A 20,730-nucleotide genomic window follows, 5' to 3' on the forward strand; every position below is an offset into this window, starting at 1 on the left:
CTACCAGAGCAGAAGGTAATAACTAAGAATGAACTTGGATATGTGGCTATTATTACACCATATTTCCTGTTACTGCAGTTAAAGTTACCATGCGGTTTTCATGTTTCTTAAATGCCAGGCGTTTTTACGTCTCAAACAGAGGACCCGAAACTGAGAGGCTGCTCCAGGTGCGATAGGAAGACTGTTGGGGATAACGTGACAAGTGTCTATGAATCCTCATGTCTCTTCTGTCATGAGCTATTGTGTAATGACCGAGTTTATCCGTAAGTAGGACTTTTATTAGTGGGTTTGCTAAGATTTCGCAGCACTCATTCCATAGGTATCCGTCTTTCAGGAAAATTCGAGCAAATTTTATGCGCATCACATTCAAACAAATATTATTTACACAATTAAAACAATTCATTTGTAGTTTATTTCTCAATTTTTACCTTGTCAAATTATTGTTATTATGTACTGTAATTTACAGTTCACATTCCTCCAAACACATACAAAAATACTTAATTCAATTAGAATAGTTATTCTTTTTAGGTTAAATGTTCTACAACAGTAGTTCAATACAAAAATGGGAAATATCTTTATCACACACACTTTTAGTAAAAAAAATTTATAACATGTTACTGAAAAAACGAAATTTGTGATAGTAGTGGTGCCAAGACACCTGTTTCACATTCGTTGCACACGCATATATTTCTGGGTACCATTGTTGAATGGTTTATGTAAGTTCTTTCAACGAGTTTAAGTAAGTCGGAACTTAATACTTGAGTCCTGGCCCTTTATTCGCCGAACCCAGGTTTTGAAGAGGCTGAGAAAGTTTTTGAGCATCTGGTTGGGAACTTCAACGCATCAAAAATTAAGTTTTTTAACACACGAGTCTAAATATTTAAGGAAACATAAATATACCCTACAAAATGCAATATTAAAAATGATATTGAGGCTTAGGAGGAGTTGTCGCACCTACCACCCCTTCCCCCCTCCCCCGCTTCACTGAAGCCACACTTGCTTTAGACTCAGCTGAAGTCACACTTACTTTAGACTCAGTTGAAACCAAAAGACCAGGAAACCTCAGGCAGGGAACGTGAATGCCTCTCCCGCTTCACTGAAGCCACACTTGCTTTAGACTCAGCTGAAGCCAACAGACCAGGAAACTCCAGGCAGAGTACGTGAACTCATGGACAAGATGTTCGGCTCGCGGGGCTAGAGCGAGTTGCCGACCGGCCCGAGGCCCGGGGGTCTCTTCGTGCCGTCGGGACCCAGGTACTTGGCGATCCTCGGCGCTCCCTCCGAGGTCCTAGACCCGTGCTGCCGAAGCAGTCTGCTGCGCAGCCACCGGTGGAAGACGTACTCCAGGCGGAGGCTGCTCTCCAGCTTGGAGCGTGTTCCCGGGCTGATCTCCGCCGGCTTCTTGCGGTTCCTGTTCTTGTGTGGCTCTGGAACATGCACGCACAGTGGACGGTCTTCAGACCTGCGCTACGCGGGTTCGGCACACTCTGTAATCCGGCACAAAGCACTTTCAGAATGTTTCCCAGGTGGATTCTGAGTGTTGACCTTGGCCGCAAGGTCGCATTACTGACCCAGCAGCTCGTAGAAGTATAGCCCCTGTATGTCCTTGAAGAAGCACATCTTAAGAATGGTGACCCAGAATAGCAAAGCTCCCCCTACTAATGTGAAGACTCCAGCGATAAACACAAGCCTGTCCTACTTGTATGTGTCCACAGTTTTGCATTGTATAGAAGGTACAGCCTGTACCTCCACAGGAGTCTAAGCAGACAGGACAGTGACCCAGCAGCTCGTCGAAGTACAGCCGCTGCACGCCCTTGAAGAAGATCGTCTTAAGAATGGTGACCCAGAATAGCAAAGCTCCCCCTACTAATGTGAAGACTCGAGCGATAAACACAAGCATGTCCTACTTGGATGTGTCCACAGTTTTGCCTTGTTTAGAAGGGTCAGCCTGTACCTCCACAAGGGCCTAAGCAGACAGGACACTGACCCAGCAGCTCGTCGAAGTACAGCCGCTGCACGCCCTTGAAGAAGTAGGACAGCGTGCTCTCCAACACGGCGAGGGTGGCGTTCAGCTCCTCCAGGACCCCCACCACGGGGAAGTAGCGCTCCACGTTGTCCATGGCAACGCTCAGCGCGCGCTCGTTGTCCAGCTCCCTGCGGGCAAGCGAGCACAGCCCTTATGTACGTCCCCCTCAGCTCCCCGCTCATCATCCTGCCTCGGTCTGTTTTCACTGGCACTTTAGGTGGCCATGGGAATCCTGCAGGTTTTTCCCGAGGCCGCCGCGCGGAGTGGCGCGAATATACTCCGCCTTTCTGGACTTTTCGGGCGTTGGGTCGGCCCGGGATGACGCGACCCGTCACGGCCACTCTCGTCCCTTCAAGAAGGACGCCACGGGTATATAAGTGACGACACCGGCCTCCACGAGAGTTCCGCGAGTGAAGGGAAGTGCGTAATCGGCGAATAGGGCGAGAGACCCCCTCGAGAGTGGCGCGACGAGGAGCGATGGGACCGTGAGAGTGCGACTGAGTGGCACAAAACTGTGAGTGTGATGACAGGCACGTGGTAAGGGGCGAACCACTGTTGAGACCAGCTCCAGTGAGGTGTGCTAACTGTGGAACTTGACAGACATTGAGTGATTTGCGAATGAACATTTTTTTAAGTGCCATTGATTGGTGAGCAGACATTTTTAAGTACAATTATTTATTAGTAATGTAAATATTAGTAATTAATAAAACTGTAATAACACTTAGTTAGGTTTACCCCTACTAACCCAGACCCTTCCACATTAGACTCATAACAATATAAACAGTTCTCTAGTTTCGCCAAAATGGCTTTCAACTCTATTCTCATTGTTTGTTGCCTCATGCGTCCATAATTATATATAAATATATCCTTTTCCCTTCTATGCGCATGACCGTACTATGCGCTACTGTGAATAAGTAGGTTCGAAAACATGACAGTCAAAACTTGTGCACACGCTCTACCCGTTACTGTTAACTGTTTTATTTTAGCTTATGGGGGCTGTTATTTTTAAAAATATTCCACCCCGTGCAGTATTCCACGCCTACCACCCAAAGCCTCGAGGTAATCCCTCGCTCGGATGGCCCCCTCCCCTTGTTAAACTGGGAGGTATTCCACGGCTACCACCCAAAGCCTCCCTCGGGAACGCGCCACTCACGTGCAGAACTCCTCGTGGCCGCAGAAGTAGGGGATGGCGAGGTCGTAGTGGCGGCCCGCCGCGAAGCTGCACTCGGCCCGCTGCTCGGCCACGCACGCCTCGAACGAGCCGTCGTCGTCCGGGCGACGCCGAGGCGTGGCCTGGGTCGGCGCCGCCTTCAGGTCCGGGTTCCTGGGGTTCGCCGTCGCCCGCGCGTAGTAGTACCTGCGCAGCCGCCAGCCGACCACCACGTCTACTGTGCGTGGTTTTATCTGTACCTCGACGCTGTTTTATCTGTATCCGCATACAATCACCGCCAACCATCACAGCAACTGTACGATGTTTTATCTGTACCTCGACGTTGTTTTATCTGTACCCGCATACAATCACCGCCAACGACCACATCAACTGTAGGCCTACGTTGTTTTATCTGTACCTCGACGTTGTTTTATCTGTTCCCTCATACGATCACCGACGACACTGCCATCTGCGAATCCGCAATTGAAGTAACGTGATCGAAAGTGCGTGACGATGGAGTACCTACATTGAAACTAATCAAATGGTTTTTTGGACATACGCCATTACAGTTTTGCACTGTTAGCCATGGAATAATCCTGAAAATAAAAAGAAATTATATCTTAAGTACTCTGGAAGATGAAAACAATACATTGTGATTATTCATCTACTGTGTGTTTTAATTAAATTATCTTTTATAACTTTTCTATATTATGTAATATTTTTGCGTTGCACGGTTATATATAGAAGCTGAACCAAAACATTCGATTTATGCACCTTACTCATTACTATTATTTAAAAAAAAAAATTCTTGTAGTGTACACTCTAAAATTGAAATAGTGAAAACTGCCCTACACAAGTTTGAGAAAATCTGTTAAAACTATAAACTGCTCAACTAGAAACTTGAAAGTTTCTACAGATTTTCAGAGTGATTGAAATTCGTTTGTTCAGTAGTGATTTCCTCTCATTTCGCAGTGAAATTCCACTACTTCAAGCACTTTAGTTTTTTTATTTTAATTGCAAGTAATTGCCGGTCAGCAAAACCGAACTGACACAATTTTTATTTTCCAGTCAAAGTGGAGTTATTTTAATCAGGCATTTTACATTTCGTCGCATTCTGGGCGTTTTATGCCACAGCCCAACGTGATATAGGACTCTTTCTTTAAAAAAAATTATATCACTCGTGTGTATTTGTTTTTACCATAGAGAAACTTATATAACATGTTTTGAATATCCATTAACTGTAATAATGTTTCTTTGATAATCCCAGTAATAACTATATCGACGTTTTGTAATCCAAGAAATTCGATAAATCCGGGATGGCCGTTGTCCAAATGTGCCGTATAGAAGACATTTTTTCACTGTACCATCATTTCACTGATTTAAATAATTGGTGCAGATCTATTATCTTTGAAATATTTGTGCAATGGGAGTGCATGACTTGCTGTAAGCTTTTGGACATACGCCATTGCTAAGCAAATGTATGTCTGTAGAAGAAAACTACAAAATACCCAAAAGACAATTTTTTTTGTTTAATTTGTGTTTTTGTCTTTTGGGTATTTTTGTAGTTTTTTGTTTATTTTGTGTTTTTGTCTTTTGGGTATTTTAGTAGTTTTCTTCTACATACATACATGTGCTTACCAATGGCTTATGTCCAAAAGCTTACATCAAGTGGTGCAGATCTAGGCCGTGAGATCGGGAGGAACAATGACGGTGATGTGAGGGAGGGAAGGCAGACGACGACGAGGCTCGCACCTGGACAGCGCCTTCTCGGCGGGATCCCTGACCAGGTTGATGAACGTCGGCGACTGCCGGTCGAACCGGCTGAAGTTGAGGAAGTACACGTGGCGGTCGAAGCTGACGGGAACGGCCTGCCTCCTCACCGCCATCGTCACCTCCTCCACCAGGTCCTCCTGCGGGCAGAGCACGTTCCCGATACAGGTCCGCCTGTGAGAACACGTTCCGATACATGTCCGCCTGCGAGAACACGTTCCGATACAGGTCCGCCTGCGAGAACACGTTCCAATACAGGTCCGCCTGCGGGAACATGTTCCGATACAGGTCCGCCTGCGAGAACACGTTCCAATACAGGTCCGCCTGCGGGAACACGTTCCGATACAGGTCCGCCTGCGTGAACACGTTCCGATACAGGTCCGCCTGCGAGAACACGTTCCGATACAGGTCCGCCTGCGAGGACATGTTCCGATACAGGTCCGCCTGCGAGAACACGTTCCGATACAGGTCCGCCTGCGAGGTTGAACACGATCCAATAAAGATCCTCTAGAGAGTAAAACACATTCCGAAGAAGAACATGTTCCGATATATGTATTCGAGCGAACAGAACGTTCCGGTATAGGTCTCCCAGCGAGATGAACACGTTCCAATAATTATCCTCTAGAGAGTAAAACACATTCCGAAGAAGAACTTGTTCCGATATAGGTCCTGGAGCGAGCAGAAAACGTTTTGTTATGGGTCCTCGAGCGAGCAGAATATGTTCCGATTTAAGTCTTCGATCGAGCAGAAAACAATCCGATATATTTCCTCGAGCATGCAAAAAAACGTTACGACCTAGGACCTCCGCGAGATGTACACGATCCGGTATAGGTCCTGCAAGGAAATTAATCCTGCTACGTTATAGGTCCTAAAGCGAGCAGAACTGCTCCCCGATGATGGCGACTGCAATGTCGACCGAATCACATCGGTGAATTATTCGCCAAGGACGCGGCTACAACCCAGAAGCCAAGCTACTTCAGACAATGGCCGCGAAAGCCTGCGAACGTTATTAAATTTCACTGTTTTTTTTTGTCTGAATAATGGCTTACGCATTACTTCTCACAATCAATGTAGCTGTGTTAGCAAAATATAGAGACTGGAAAAATTCGCGCTTTCGATGACCTCTAGGATATACTCCACAACCCCCTACACACTCAGGCAAATGCCACTTGCTCATTGGCTATTGACTCGTGACACCCGTCAACTGGGACGCTTGCGATTCGATACTTTTTTTGGTTGAAGGTTTTCCATTGGCTCAAAGTCCTTCAGATAAACTGTAAGCCAATTACAGAAGCAATATAAAGGTACATTTTTTTTGGATTCTAGCATATCGTTAAATGAATCCGTAAATATTTTCCGGTCTCTAGCAATATATTATGAAAGCTACAACCTAGCGGGCGGGCCCGAAACTACTTCAAAAACCAGGTCTCAGTCTCGGCAACTGGAGTTTCTCCTCGGTGGGGTAACTAGCTTGCGAGAGGAGAGCTCCAGCGTCGAGTGATCTACCCGGTGGAGGGCTAGGGGGGAAGGGGGGGAGCAGGCTGACGCAAGACGCGGACACACCTGGGGGACCGGACAGTCCAGTAGTCTTCTGCCCGGCGCTGCAGAACAGGTTATACCCGAGTCGCGGCTACGCTCTTTAAGTTCAAGAACGACCACTTAAGGTCCCCCGCCTACATGAACACACACACGGTGCGCAGAGCTTCAGGGAAAAAAAAACGCGATTTGAAAACCACTCAAGATGTCCGAGTGGGGTCAGTTTACGGAAAAGCACTTAAGAGTTATTCTAGGGCCGAAAAGTACTTTTGATTTCGGATTAAGTTTTTAAACTGTATTTCTAGAAGAGTTAAAATGGCTAAAATGCATGTTTTCAGAGTAATTTTTAGGCGTAATCAACCAGTACAGATTCTTGAAAGCACTTAAGGGACTTTTATTACACCTTTATCTTCATTTCTCGGCCATATAATGTTACGGTCACCGTTCAAATTTCACAGTTGTCCTGTGCACGACGAGAAGACTGCGCGCCAGTCCAGAGGAGACACCGCGCTAGAAGCACCAGCGAGCGTCGCGCTTATCATCCCGCCTCACCGACACACATACACACACCCCTGACGAGGCGGGCGCCTTAACCATCCGTCCCACTCATCTTGAGCGAGTCTCCCACCCAAAAAATATAAGAATCAAATAAATAAAGATCTACAGGGTCTTCTCGTCCTATCCAGAGATGTGTGAGCATCTGAACCTCGGTGAAGAGCAAATCCGCGTGTGCCCGCGCTGCAAACACGCCTGCAGTACGGAAAATTTGGACACGAAATTCCTTCGTGAAAATTCTTTATAATAATGCCGAGCGTGCAGTTTCAACTACATTTACTGACGTGAATCGCACTCAGTATACGAACCCGCCGCTATGATTCGTTTGCCGGAGCAGCTACGACGACCATCGTATAATTCGGGGACGCACCACAACGCCGAAATGCCAAATTGACCACAACGCCGACAGCTAGAAAACTGCTGTTTACCACAACGCCGAAATACACTAACGCCGAAAAATGTCATTGCAGGACTGCCACAAAGGTTAGGTTAGGTTAGACTAGGTTAGGTTAGACTAGGTTAGGTTAGACTAGGTTAGGTTAGACTAGGTTAGGTTAGGCTAGGTTAGGCTAGGCTAGGATAGGTTAGGTTAAGTTAGGTTAGGTTATATTATGCTAGGTTAGGTTAGGTAAGGTTAGGTTTCATTGTGGTATTTCGGCGTTAAGGTACATTTAAGAAACACACACAAATTCATTCAGTTGTTATTTCGGCGTTGTGGTATACAGCAGTTTTCTAGCTGTCGGCGTTGTGGTCAATTTTTGACATTCGGCGTTATGGTATTTCGACGTTGTGGCAACAACCCGTATAATTCGATTTGCAGAGAGAATATATATATAGCCAGTCATGGGGACTGTCAACAGAAGTGAAAACTTAAAACTTTGTTTTTAAATGTGTAATATGACATCATTTATACGTCAAATGTACGTAAGAAAATGATTTTGGTATTATATCAGTACGATGTCTGCATGACATCATTTATCCTTACATCATATTTTAGTCAAAACAGATGTCAGTGGTATGTCAAAATTACGTAAAAATTCATTACCTAGCTATGACTTACCAGTGATGTCAGACCTAGGTCATGTATTCACGTGGTCAGATTAACTTCACTTACTGCTACTACAGCATGTGGGTGACGCGAACTCACAAGATTTTACCCATTCAAAAAAGAGTCCAACAAGCACATGATACAGTCGGGTATTATATACAATGTATTAGTGTATATATGCGTATACATGTACACAGGCCGCTGCGATTCGCCAGTCTGGCGCAACACGTCACTAGCATGTCGGTGACGCGAACCCATAAGTTTTGCCCCTACCAAAAATCGCTCAACGCGGCTAAAGAAGTTTTCACTTCAAAAATACTAAACCCCGGCTTTGGACCTGATCTTGGACAAGGTTTTTTTTTTTGTTAAAATATTGCCCATCTTGTTAAAATGTATCAAACAGTTAATACTTAAACCTTTTCTTTTATCTTTGTGAACTTCGCGCCATCCGCCACAGATGGCAGCACCGTGGTTACACATTTCCGTTCCATGCGACTTCCGTTCCATTCACGTAATTACTCCTAACAAATAACGTAAACCGAGAGCCAATATGTTACAAATAAAAAAAACACGCATCGTGATGATGCATAGGTCTAGACAAACACTAATTTTCTGCTGTAAATTTCAAATGCAATTCAGAATAAACAAAACCCTAGTATTTTAATTGAAACTTTTTTTTACCACCGGTAGCTACGATAATTCAAGGCGATGAACATCAGCATGTAGCAACCAAAATTGTAAACCACCGAGGGCGTCGAAAAGTGCAACAGGACTTCAAGTATCATATTTTGTTTTTGCAATCAAATTACTGGCCGAGCACACTTTACACGTCTTTCAAATATTTGTGTAACTTATAAATTCCATATCCTTGTATGTTTGAAGTTTCGCCTCTCTACAAAAAAAATTAGCGGCCATACTACCGAATTTTTTCTATGTAATATTTTTTAACCTCTACATTTCTATAACCAAGTATCCTCCAAACATGATATGTGAACCAAGTGAAATATTTTGCATTTTTAAAGCACTATTTAAAGAAACTTTATATGCCATAGCATTCTTAGGGGAAAATAAACATGTTTATTCACGTGGTTCATGCAAAATTTCTGCAAAACATTGGTTGACTTTAGATTAAAGGTTTTAAAAAATGCATTAATAATTTTATTTTCTTATTGGTTATAGAAACCCATATTTTTAACGTAAGGAACACTTGAGCGAAAGAAAAGCATTGTCTGAGCACTTTAAATTCAATAATCAGCACCTAAAAACAAGTTTTCTTCCTACGAACAGAAACCAATTCGCTCATTCCGTTTTCCTTAAAGCCATGAGCCTCGCACGCTTATTCCAAACTTCGAATCAAAAATATTTATTGCAATATTTCTTGGCGTCCATTTTGTTTACCTACAATACATCGCGTTAGCAGTATCATTTTTATTCTGCGTGACCTTAATTCGAGTAAGAAACACGACGACTTTAACGGCCTTGCGTTTTGATGCCTTCGTTTCGAAACCGGAACACGGCTAGAGGATGGGAGGGGACTTTTAAGTTATAGCTGGTCAAAGAGGAGCGAGCGAAAGTTTTAAGACGACGAAGACTGCGATGTTGTCGATGTTGGTTTGTTCCTAACCTCTCCTGCTGCCGGCAACACCGCTGTTCCCTCCCTCCCTCCCTCTCCGAGTCAAACGGCTTCTTCACTCGAGCTGAAGGTTTCGCCACGTCCCTTGGCCCAAATCCTACTAGAAGTTACCTCTTTTTGACGTGTAAACATCTTAGCTCTTGGAATACGGCATTTGGTGGGAGTAATTTCGTGAATGGAACGAAAGTCGCATGGATGCTGCCATCTGTGGCGGATGGCACAAACCAAAGTTCGCAAAGCCAAAGGTAAACTTCATATTATTAACTGTTTACTGAATTTTAACCAGATGGGCAGTACCTATTTTAATAATACACCTTGAAAATCAGGTCCAAAGCCGGTGTTTAGCAATTTTTTTTTTCAAGTTTTGACGTTTTTATCGGAGCCGTTTCATTATATAGTTTATAAATTCGGTCTGCAAATGAGTGATTCGAGTCAGAAATGTATTCGAAAACACAATTTGCATATAAATTTATCACGCTGGGCATTATTTTAAAGAATACTACGTTAAATTTCGAATTTCGTATTATAAGTATACGTAGTTGCAACACGAATTTGTTCGTTACCGAGGTTAGATGTTACACGTCTTTGGCAAGTACTAGCTCACATTTTATTTCACGTAAACTAAAAACTAATTTGTAGACCATGTAAGTGCCCCATTTACCGCAGGGAAACTGTTTGGATGCGTTAATTAGGAAACAATTATTGCATTTCCCGCAACAGCAAAAATTTGGCAAACGTTACCCAAGCACTATGGCATCACACCTGGCGGGCAGTGTACAGATTTACCGCAAGTGTTTCTACATATTTGAAACCACGTAATGAGCAGAAAACTAATTACACTTCAAAAAAAAAAATAATCAACTTCGCGGGGGAAAGTGTTCTTTCTGCGGTTCTTAGTAGACTTAATGAGGTTATCAACGAAAATTGTCCGTTGGTTTTTGCTTTCACCGCCAATCTTATCTTCATATGTAGTTTTAAGCTTTTCATATCGTGGTTCCAGTGAAATCTCCAAAACTGGTTTTCAGCAACTCTTGTCGCCAGCACTGGCATTTTTTCACCGAATCATAACTTGCACATCTTCAAACTTCACATATAGCCTTTTCCTGTATCTAAAGTTCAAAACAATTTAGATTGTTTTCTTTTACACTTCATAGTTAAAGCTATCGGCTTTTATTTTAAGATTATTTTTGGTACTAAATGCTGTATTTATAAAAATACATTTTTTTTAAACTGTACATCAAATTACATAAGTTTGTTGTAAGCATAACAAAAAAATAATATTGCAACGAAAAACTTAAAAGGTTATTAAAATATGAATTATATTAAGTTCTAAAAGTCTGTCACTTTTCCAATACATTTATTAGATATTGTCTTTGATTCGTGGTTGGCTGGGTTTATTTCAGGTGCATGTCTACTGTCGGCGCACCAATCACAGACATCCAGTGCTGAAGCAAACGCGTCCTGAATGGCCTCAAGACACGCGCCAATTTCAAGGGAGCAAATCGCTACCGACGGGAATAACTTATTGCAGCCAAATGAGCTATTTAATTTTATGTGCAACAGCTTAGCTCTCGGCATACATTCGTTGGGAGAAATTTCGCAAATGCGCACGGAAGCCCCATGGAACGGAAATGTGTAACCATGGTGCTGCCATATGTGGCGAAATGGCGCGAACTAAAGTTCACAAAGCCAAAGGGAAACTTTATAGTACTAACTGTTTAATAAATTACAAACAAGAATTGCAGTATTGTTGAAAATCAGGCCCAAAGCAGGAGTTTAGTGTGTGTGTGTGTGTTTGTATATATATATATATATACATACATACACTAAACCCCTATATATATATTTTATCAAGTCTTTTCGTTTTTATCGCAGCCGTTTGATTTTATAGTTTAAAATTATTCTCTACAAATCGACGTAGCTGCTTCGGAAAGGAATCTAAGCTGTTGGTGCGAAAACTACGTGTGAATCGCGTCCAGAAATGTAGTTGGAAACACAATTTGCTTGTACGTTTATCACGCTCGGCGTTATTTCAAAAGAATTCTACGTTGAATTTCGCGTCCGAGTTTCGTATCACAAGTGTATTGACAACACGAGAACACATTAATTCTGTTCGTCGCCGAGGTTTGGATGTTACACGTCTCTGACGAGTACTGAAAGACTCGGTCACAATAATTTTTATTTTTTAAGTTAAAACTTTCTATGGGAAGGTTTGTACCTATATAGGCAGTAAATGCATGTAAGTCGTCATCGACATGGTCATGTGACGTGTTAACGATAACACTATATCTGTTCCTATTAGTATAACTTATTGCGCTTTTATATCTTAAGTATACTATTACTGTGTAGTAAAAAAGTGAGTATAAAATATATTAATATTCTCATATAGATATATAGTTTGAATAACGAAGAAAACGGAGTCTTTGTAGCAATATAATCTAAAAAATTAAGAACATCATTATTTTTTTTTATTTTTTATAGTAATTTAGGAGTTATTTTACTAACGTGATGAAACAAATTTGTTGTATGAAAATATTGTTTTGTAAAAATTGCAAAACAAAATGTTTTTACTTCTGTCGGCAGTACTTAATGACTGCTTCGAAATTTTTTTCTTCCCCACGGATGAATACTTGTCCCTAGCTGGTACTGTGTCGATTGTGGCCGGGAGTTTGCGCGGCGCGCGGTTCGGCGGTGAGGTCACTTCCGCCCGCTTTCGGACCGCGGGGCGACTCGGAGCCGCTGTTCCGCTTTCTCCTCGGACCGCGCGCCGCTTCACGCGTCGGCGCCGTGGGAACATTCCGCGCGCCGTCACCACGCAGCGGCGGTCCCGTTCCCCCGTTTCCACTAATACAGTGGAGCTCCGGTCATCCGAGCCTCGGTCGACCGAACGACCGGTCAACAGAACTACCGGTCAACCGAACAACCGGTCAACCGAACAACCGGTCAACCGAATGACCGCTCAACCGTACGACCACTCAACCGAACGACCGGTCAACAGAACTACCGGTCAACCGAACAACCGGTCAACCGAACAACCGGTCAACCGAATGACCGCTCAACCGTACGACCACTCAACCGAACGACCGGTCAACAGAACTACCGGTCAACCGAACAACCGGTCAACCGAACGACAGATCAACCGAACAACCGGTCAACCGAACGACAGATCAACCGAACGACCGGTCAACCGAGCGCGTTCCAGAAGGCAAAATTAATTCAAAATTTGCGCGAAAGCAAAATAAAATTTCCTACTTATTTTCTTAAAATGTATGCACACCTTCAGTACTTCTAATTTTCTGCAGACTTCTTTGATCATTATTTCCTTACATAATTAATTCTTTGTTTCGTGGTTCCTGTGTTTATGTGTTTCTGTGTGTACTGCAATTAGTTTACATGTTAGTTCTCGTGTGAGCATTGTAGCACAAAATACATACATATTTGTGTTTATTATCGCTGTTTATTTGTTTCGCTGTGCTCATATAACCCTAGTATGTCCTTTTCTTTCTTTAGAAAATGATCGGTCATCATATATATCGTTTATCAGAACATCTCCCAAGTTATCTATTTTGTTCTGATAATTGATGCTCCACTCTACACTGTTAGAAATAATAGTAAATTTACTGACTTTTTCGACGAAGCATTGAATTAAACTAAGAGTTCTTTGTATTTCAGATAACTCGGTCTCTTCATAAAAACAACGCCGTTTTTCGACTTCCAAGTTCTGTTTTTCTATACAAACAGGAAAAACATACACCTAGATGAAATAATTGTAATAGTCCTAATCCGTTTTCGATCTCATTGGGCGGTGTCTCGGGAGACGTCTTAACGTACACTGTTAGTAATCACCGAAAATTTACAGACTTTTAACTCAAATAAAACCAAGTGTGCTTCGTAATTTCTAAACAACTGAATATTCCCATAAACTGCACCGTATTTCAACTTCCTATTTGTATGTTTCGTTCTAAACAAAAGCAAAAAAAAAAAAAAACCGCGTTGACAAAATTTTTTTTAGCTCGACACCAAATCAATCCACGAAATATCCGGGGGACTCCAATTCCATCCGTAAGAGTGACAACAGTTTGCAGTGTACTGCATACTATCTTGGCACAGTAAAACTAAATATAGTCAAATAGTTGAAAAATTCGATTATATTTTCCTTCCATGGTTTAGAAAAACTATGCTTGAATGAAACATAAATTAAATTTTTTAATTAGGCGCCAGTTTTCGTAAGAAATACTCAGTATTATCTCGATAAACGTATTCCATATATGCAAAAAAAAACCATAACCATGTGTGGTACAAAGTTACGATATCTTACTTGTAGTAGTTTAAACTATTTTTTTAGTAACTGGTTTCCAAAAGAATATTTGTAAAAGTATAGAAAGTTTTTTTTTCCGTATACTATCATTACACTAGTTAAAAATATTCAGATCTGATGTAACGAGTTTTATCTAACTCCCGAAGGTGACCTGCTATAAATAGCCCGTCGCTTTGAGTCCTTTCTCTCGAAACTTCCGCTTCCGGTCTCCCTTTCGCTCACCTTCTATCACGAAGGCCGTTTCACCATTTATTTTTCTTTATTTCTCGTGTTACAAGTGCAATCAAAACCGCGCGTTTCATTATTTATTTTCTTTCGGTGACCTTCGGTTTTCTTTGGGTTTCCTTTCGTTTTACTGCGACTCCGTGGAAGTGACTACAAAATACAAGCACCTCTGGCATTTCGTTGCAAGTAGGAGCCGGGTAGCATCTGCGAGCTGGAGCGAGAGATGGACAGTGGTAAGAGGAAGAGAGGCAGAGAGAACCACCCGCACTCGAAAATGCACATTTCAGAATACGGTGAGCCCACACGATCAGTCGCCGAAATGTCACACGTTCTGACCTTTTTTTTCCTAACCTAAATTAAAACTAAGTGTGTTGGGGAGGGTTCCGGGTTAGGGAGGGAGACTAAGTGCGTCTCAGGCCGAAGCCCATACGCTCTAATCATGCAGGAGGGGTAGCTTGCATCATGTGCTAGGAGGGGAATTGGCCAGCCATGGCAGCGATTGGCGCCATGACTAACTCCCCTCACCGACTGTACTAGACTAAAACTAGATAAGTTGAGCCCAGGTAAAACCTGCATAGACACAGGGGAAACCCTGGGCGCTGACATGCGGGATGCAAAATTTCATGCATCAATATCAAGCAGGATGCTTACGGGAAAACAGAAGGATGTATCTGGAAGAAGAGTTGGACAGAGTAGAAAAGAGTCTACCCTTTGGGGGGGGGGGGAGGGGGGCGCTTGGATTTATGACATTTCCACTCATTAATTGAATTCACCCCCCCTTCAAAACGAAACAGTGGTTGTATAACGTGTAACCTCGGTAAAGAGGGAACTCACGTGTTCTCATGTTGCAAATACACTTATAACACGAAACTCGGACACAAAATTGAACGTGGAATTCTTTAAAAATAAAATAACATCGAATTCATACTCATCACTTAGAGCAACAATTTCCCGCCACACCGTAATTCAGTGATATTCATGTAAAATTACAGATATGTGTAAATTTGTACATTTACCTGAAGAAAAAAAAGCTGTATTACTACATAATAGTGTTCGCAGTAATTCTGGGTCCGGATTCTCACCCGGGACATTTATGCTTAGTGTTGTCCCAGTACCTCCGATGGTTAAAGTTGTCTGCTAATCGTTCCCTGAATAGTTTTCCAGGATTAACTTCACAATTGTTCAAAATTACGATAATTTGACGCCAATTTTCGTCTCGGAAAATGTAGGTATTACTTACATGAAAAAAAGGTGGTTGTCTGTAAAGTCGGTTTAGGACGATAATTTTACGTGATGACGTCATAAGAAAACATTGGTGAAAAATTGCATACTTTTTAATTTTCAAATATTATTTACAGGTTTTTGCAAAATTTAATTCAAATAATTTGTTTAAATATAATCACGAACAATTAGTTTAAAAGGCCGCCATAACCTGTTTGATGTTATAGGAGATTTTCTCGCACGGCTGATTGGCCTGTTCTTGCACGCTAGGCTCAAGCGGAACGTGACAATTTTATCGTGCGTGCAGCCGGCGTTCATCGATTTAATTTATGCGCCAGTTTTCGGTAAGAAATACTCAGTATTATCTCGATAAACGTATTCCATATATGCAAAAAAAAAAATAATTAACCATAACCATGTGTGGTACAAAGTTACGATATCTTTCTTGTAGTAGTTTAAACTATTTTTTTTTGGTAACCGGTTTCCAAAAGAATATTATTTGTAAAAACAAAAAAAAATTTTTTTTCCCGTTAACTATCATTCCACTAGTTAAAAAAAATCAAAAATATTATAAGACGTCATTAAAGTTATAAGACGTCATCACGCCAAGCAGGGCCGGTGCAAGAAAAATTGGCGCCCTAGGCGAAAAACCTTAATGCCCCCCCCCCCCCAACACCCGGGCCGGACACCAAAAAAAATTTTTCCTTGCCTCAAAATACATCACGTAAGCTTAAGATTTTGTCAACAATCAAATGTAAGCAGGCTTGTGTTTTTTTTTTTACTTTTTTTTACTTATTACAAATCATAAACAGGTCACCGTGGACTTTAAATAATTACTTATATTAATATAAACATTACAAACTGTTACAAAATCCCATTTTCATCTAGTTTCAATAATCGTTAAACATATTACATCAGCTGTTGTGTGTCGTGCTGCGCCGCCCCCAGCTACTCGGCGCCCTGGGCGGTTGCCTAGTTCGCCTGTACGGACGCGCCGGCCCTGACGCCAAGAAATTGACCGCAGCCACGTGTCGTGCAATGACGCACCTGCTGCAGCCTGCTGAGCCGGCGCACGTGCCCGCCGCCCAGCCGCACGTGCCGGAAGCCGTTGGCGCCCTGCAGCCACTGCAGCAGCAGCACGAGCATCTCGCCGCCGGCCTTGGGCACGCGGTTGAAGAACACCACGTGGTCGCTGGGCCGCGCCGCCGACATGCGGCCTTCCTCCATGGACCTGCACAGCAGTGACTGAGACCTCGCTTTCTACAAGTGGTTTCAGGCCCGCCCGCTAGATGGCAGCTAACATTATATATATATTGCCGACATGCGGCCTTCCTCCATGGACCTGGACAGCAGCGACCGAGACCTCGCTTTCTACAAGTGGTTTCAGGCCCGCCCGCTAGATGGCAGCTAACATTATATATATATTGCCGACATGCGGCCTTCCTCCATGGACCTGGACAGCAGCGACCGAGACCTCGCTTTCTACAAGTGGTTTCAGGCCCGCCCGCTAGATGTCAGATTTCATTATTTATACTAATATTATAAAGCTGAAGAGTTTGTTTGAACGCGCTAATCTCAGGAAGCACTGGTCCCATTTGAAAAATTCGTTCAGTGTTGGATAGTACATTGATCGAGGAAGGCTATAGGCTATATTATATTATCAATAACATTAGGGATCCTTACTAAAAGTCCAATTTAGAATGAAATGCGTTGGAGGGGGTTAGATACAACATGCAGTACACGTACGAAGTTTGTGTTGACGATGCCGCAGGCGCTAGAAGTTAACGACTATTTCATTGTTAGTGCAGTCCTCATCACCGTTGAAATTTCGCGGGTACTTTAAATATACAAAATTGCCCTTTTTTTCAAGTATATATATTTTACAGACTTGAAACTTCACAGTAATGTTCCTTATGTTACGCAGGATGACATTTCCCGAAAATTAGATCCCATGGGTGGTTAAAACCAGGCAACAGTGGGTACTTTGTCTGGATGAGAACAGGATTTTGCATTGTTCATGCCTTCTGCGTCTCCATGGCAACGGGCATCTCGCGGCAGTGGCGTACCCACAAGGAGGGGCATGTATAATGAGCGACGCAAGAGTTATCTGCCTGTAGACTGCTGTAGCGAAGTACGGGTACATCAGTTGTACGTTGCGTGCACGAGTCGGGAAACCATCGGTGCTATTAATTTTCTCTCCTGTACATTATACAGCATTGTAATAAATTTTCACTGAATATTTTTTTATTTACCATTACTGTAAATGGGAGATGTGGCTTAATTTTTTCCCATTAGTATAGCCGTGCGAAGCCGGGTCGGGCAGCTAGTTTATATACATTGTCGACATGCGGCCTTCCTCCATGGACCTGGACAGTGGCCGAGACCTCACTTTCTTGGGGGTAGTTTCAGGACCGCCCGCTAGATGGCATATTTCATTATTTATGTAGCTATATTGCTAAAACAGCTACATTGATTGTGGGAAGTAATGCATAAGCTCTTATCAAGCGAACAAACCAGTGAAAATTATTTTGGTAGCAACATATTTTGTGGTGTGGCACACCAGAAAAAAAAAGTACAGTATCGGTACATTCATTCGATACTGAATTCTTAGGCATGTAGGGGATCGAACCCAATACCCAGGCCACAAGACGTCGTTGGTAAATAAAAAATAAAAAATTCAACTGAGCGAGTTTTTCAGTACCTACTCGCCAGTGATGTGTAAAATCTAACTCCGGCAACGAGCAAAATTCATGCGTTGTTATCACGTCACAAATACACTTACAACACGAAACTCAACACGAAATTTTACGTAGGATTCTTTGAAATAAATCTAGCGTGATAAATATATACCGCCAATTGTATTTTCGACTACATTTCCTGACGCGAATCACACGTAGTTTCAGCAACCGCCGCTAGAATTCGTTTCCGGAGCAGCTACGTCGACTATTGAAGAATTTGATTAGCTTCTGATATGATTTTATAAAAATAATAATAATTTAAAATAAAATACTGCCCGCAAAGTTTCCCTTCGGCTTTGCGAACTTTGGTTCGCGCCGTACGTCGCGGACGGCAGCACCGTTGGTGTTACACGTTCCCAGTTCCTCGACTAGCGAGGTCACCTCTGGCGAACGCCGCGCATCGCGGTCCGAAGATGATGTCGCGCGCATCACCGGCGGACGGTGTGGGGGACGCACCACAACGCCGAAAAATGTCATTGCAGGACTGCCACAAAGGTTAGGTTAGGTTAGCCTAGGTTAGGTTGGACTAGGTTAGGTTAGGCTAGGCTAGGATAGGCTAGGTTAAGTTAGGTTAGGTTATATTAAGCTAGGTTAGGTTAGGTTAGGTAAGGTTGGGTTTGATTGTGGTATTTCGGCGGTAAGGTACATTTAAGAAACACACACACAAGTTCATTCAGTTGTTATTTCGGCGTTGTGGTACACAGCAGTTTTCTAGCTGTCGGCGTTGTGGTCAATTTTTGATATCGGCGTTATGGTATTTCGGCGTTGTGGTCAATTTTGACATTCGGTGTTATGGTATTTCGGCGTTGTGGTCAATTTTTGACATTCGGCGTTATGGTATTTCAGCTTTTTTGGTCAATTTTGACATTCGGCGCTATGGTATTTCGGCGTTGTGGTCAATTTTTGACATTTGGCGTCATGGTATTTCGGCGTGGTGGTAAACGACCCGACCCGACGGTGCGACGATGCCACTGACCTGGTGGGGGCGCGGGCGACCCTCGCCGCCTCCGTCGACGTCGGGTGGTCCGGGCCGACGACGACCGCCGCTGAAGCCCCGCGCCGCGCCTCCGAGATCTTGAGGTGCAGCACGACGAGCGACCAGGCCGTGGTGGCCAGCGCCGCGCACAGCAGCAGCCGCGAGTGCCCGCTGCGACGGCGCGCCAGCAGCGACGGCGGCGACATGGGGTCACCCCGAGGTCGTCTCCGTCGTCGTCGTCGTGGGCATCCTTCCCCTTCCGGCTCCCCCCCTCCCACGCTCGCGCCGTTCAAAACACTGACCGCAAAAACTGTACGGTTCAGTTAACGTACTTTACGCACCGTTTAAACTATACCGTCTAGTTAAACGTACTTTACCCACCACTCGCACCGTTCAAAACACTGGCCGCAAAAAACTATACCGTCGAGTTAACGTACTCTGCACACATGAATCGAAAACTTCTTCAGCCTTCACTAAAAAAAATATATATTCCCTCTCCTTTTTATCCACTCGTGTGTTTTACCTTTCACGAAGAACTTCCTCTGTTTGTAGGAGGTCGGTTCTTGGTTTGAAAAAGAAAAAGAAAAAATATATAAACAACGTGAATTTAACTGTGGAATGCCGAGGTCACCGCATCCAACCCCGGTGCGTTGTTCCAGAACATCCTCGGCTTTCCGAGTGGCCTGGTCTGGCGCTGGACGAACGGACAGAGCTCCCTAGTCGGAACCGAACACGGGGACGCCGTTTCGGCACCGCGCTCGGAGACAGACGACACCACCGGTTCTTCTCCGACGCGCGGTCGAGTGGAGCCGAGGCCAAACGAGATCCCCGCCGGAAAATCACATCGGTCCGCGCGAGACGGAGACGAGAGATGTTTACTAGGCGACGAGGCTCTTCGACTCTTCGACTCTTCGACTCTTGAGCTGCGGGCTTGTTTTCGGCGGTGACGGCGTTCAAAGACACGACCTCTCGCGCGCCTAGCCGCGAACGACTGACTAGAAACACCTCCCCCTACCCCTCAAATCATTTGTGGGTCACCTCCCCCCCCCCCTTCAATAGTTCCATTGCTCGTCTCCCCCCCCCCCCCTTCCTCCTCCAGGACTACACCACCTGGTCCATGAAAGTGTCGCTTGTTCAGGCGAGAGAGAGGTTTTCTCTCTCACCGCGCGAGAGAAGCGCCTTGCGTGACGTCACGACCCGCCGCTCTCTTCTTCTCCTCTCTCCTCAAGGCTGATCGGTCACCCGGGGAGGTCGGGCTCGCAGCTCGGCCTATTAGCCCAGGAAACAAAGGTTTCAACCTGTGAAAAATTTGTCCAAAGCTGAATTTTTGCACAGTGGTAGAGTCGACTATGCTTAATAACATACCGAAAGTTTACCGCTGTAGACCTTGTGCGTATCACTGAAAATTAGCAGTTAAGTCCTAGATGACAGCGACTTGCAGCAGTTCATTAAAATGTTTCCCATTTTTGCACTTTTTACCGTAGACTCTCGATAGCTATATGAAAATAATCTTAAAGCACTACTACTCACATTG

At 43.7% G+C, this 20,730-nt stretch overlaps 1 protein-coding gene across 1 annotated transcript; it reads right to left on the reverse strand.

Annotated features, from left to right (window-relative positions):
- Positions 1 to 380: 380 nt before the first annotated feature.
- Positions 381 to 20,147, reverse strand: LOC134540045 (heparan sulfate 2-O-sulfotransferase hst-2-like). Its single transcript, XM_063382489.1, has 6 exons — positions 19,197 to 20,147; positions 16,530 to 16,713; positions 4,929 to 5,086; positions 3,180 to 3,383; positions 1,988 to 2,154; positions 381 to 1,427 (listed from the first exon to the last, which is right to left on the reverse strand). Exons 1-6 carry the CDS (start codon positions 19,400 to 19,402, stop codon positions 1,195 to 1,197), a joined length of 1,152 nt encoding a protein of 383 aa, XP_063238559.1. The 5' UTR covers positions 19,403 to 20,147; the 3' UTR covers positions 381 to 1,194.
- Positions 20,148 to 20,730: the final 583 nt, after the last annotated feature.

The sequence above is a fragment of the Bacillus rossius genome, chromosome 16, assembly GCF_032445375.1.
Source record: "Bacillus rossius redtenbacheri isolate Brsri chromosome 16, Brsri_v3, whole genome shotgun sequence".
NCBI lineage: Eukaryota > Metazoa > Arthropoda > Insecta > Phasmatodea > Bacillidae > Bacillus > Bacillus rossius.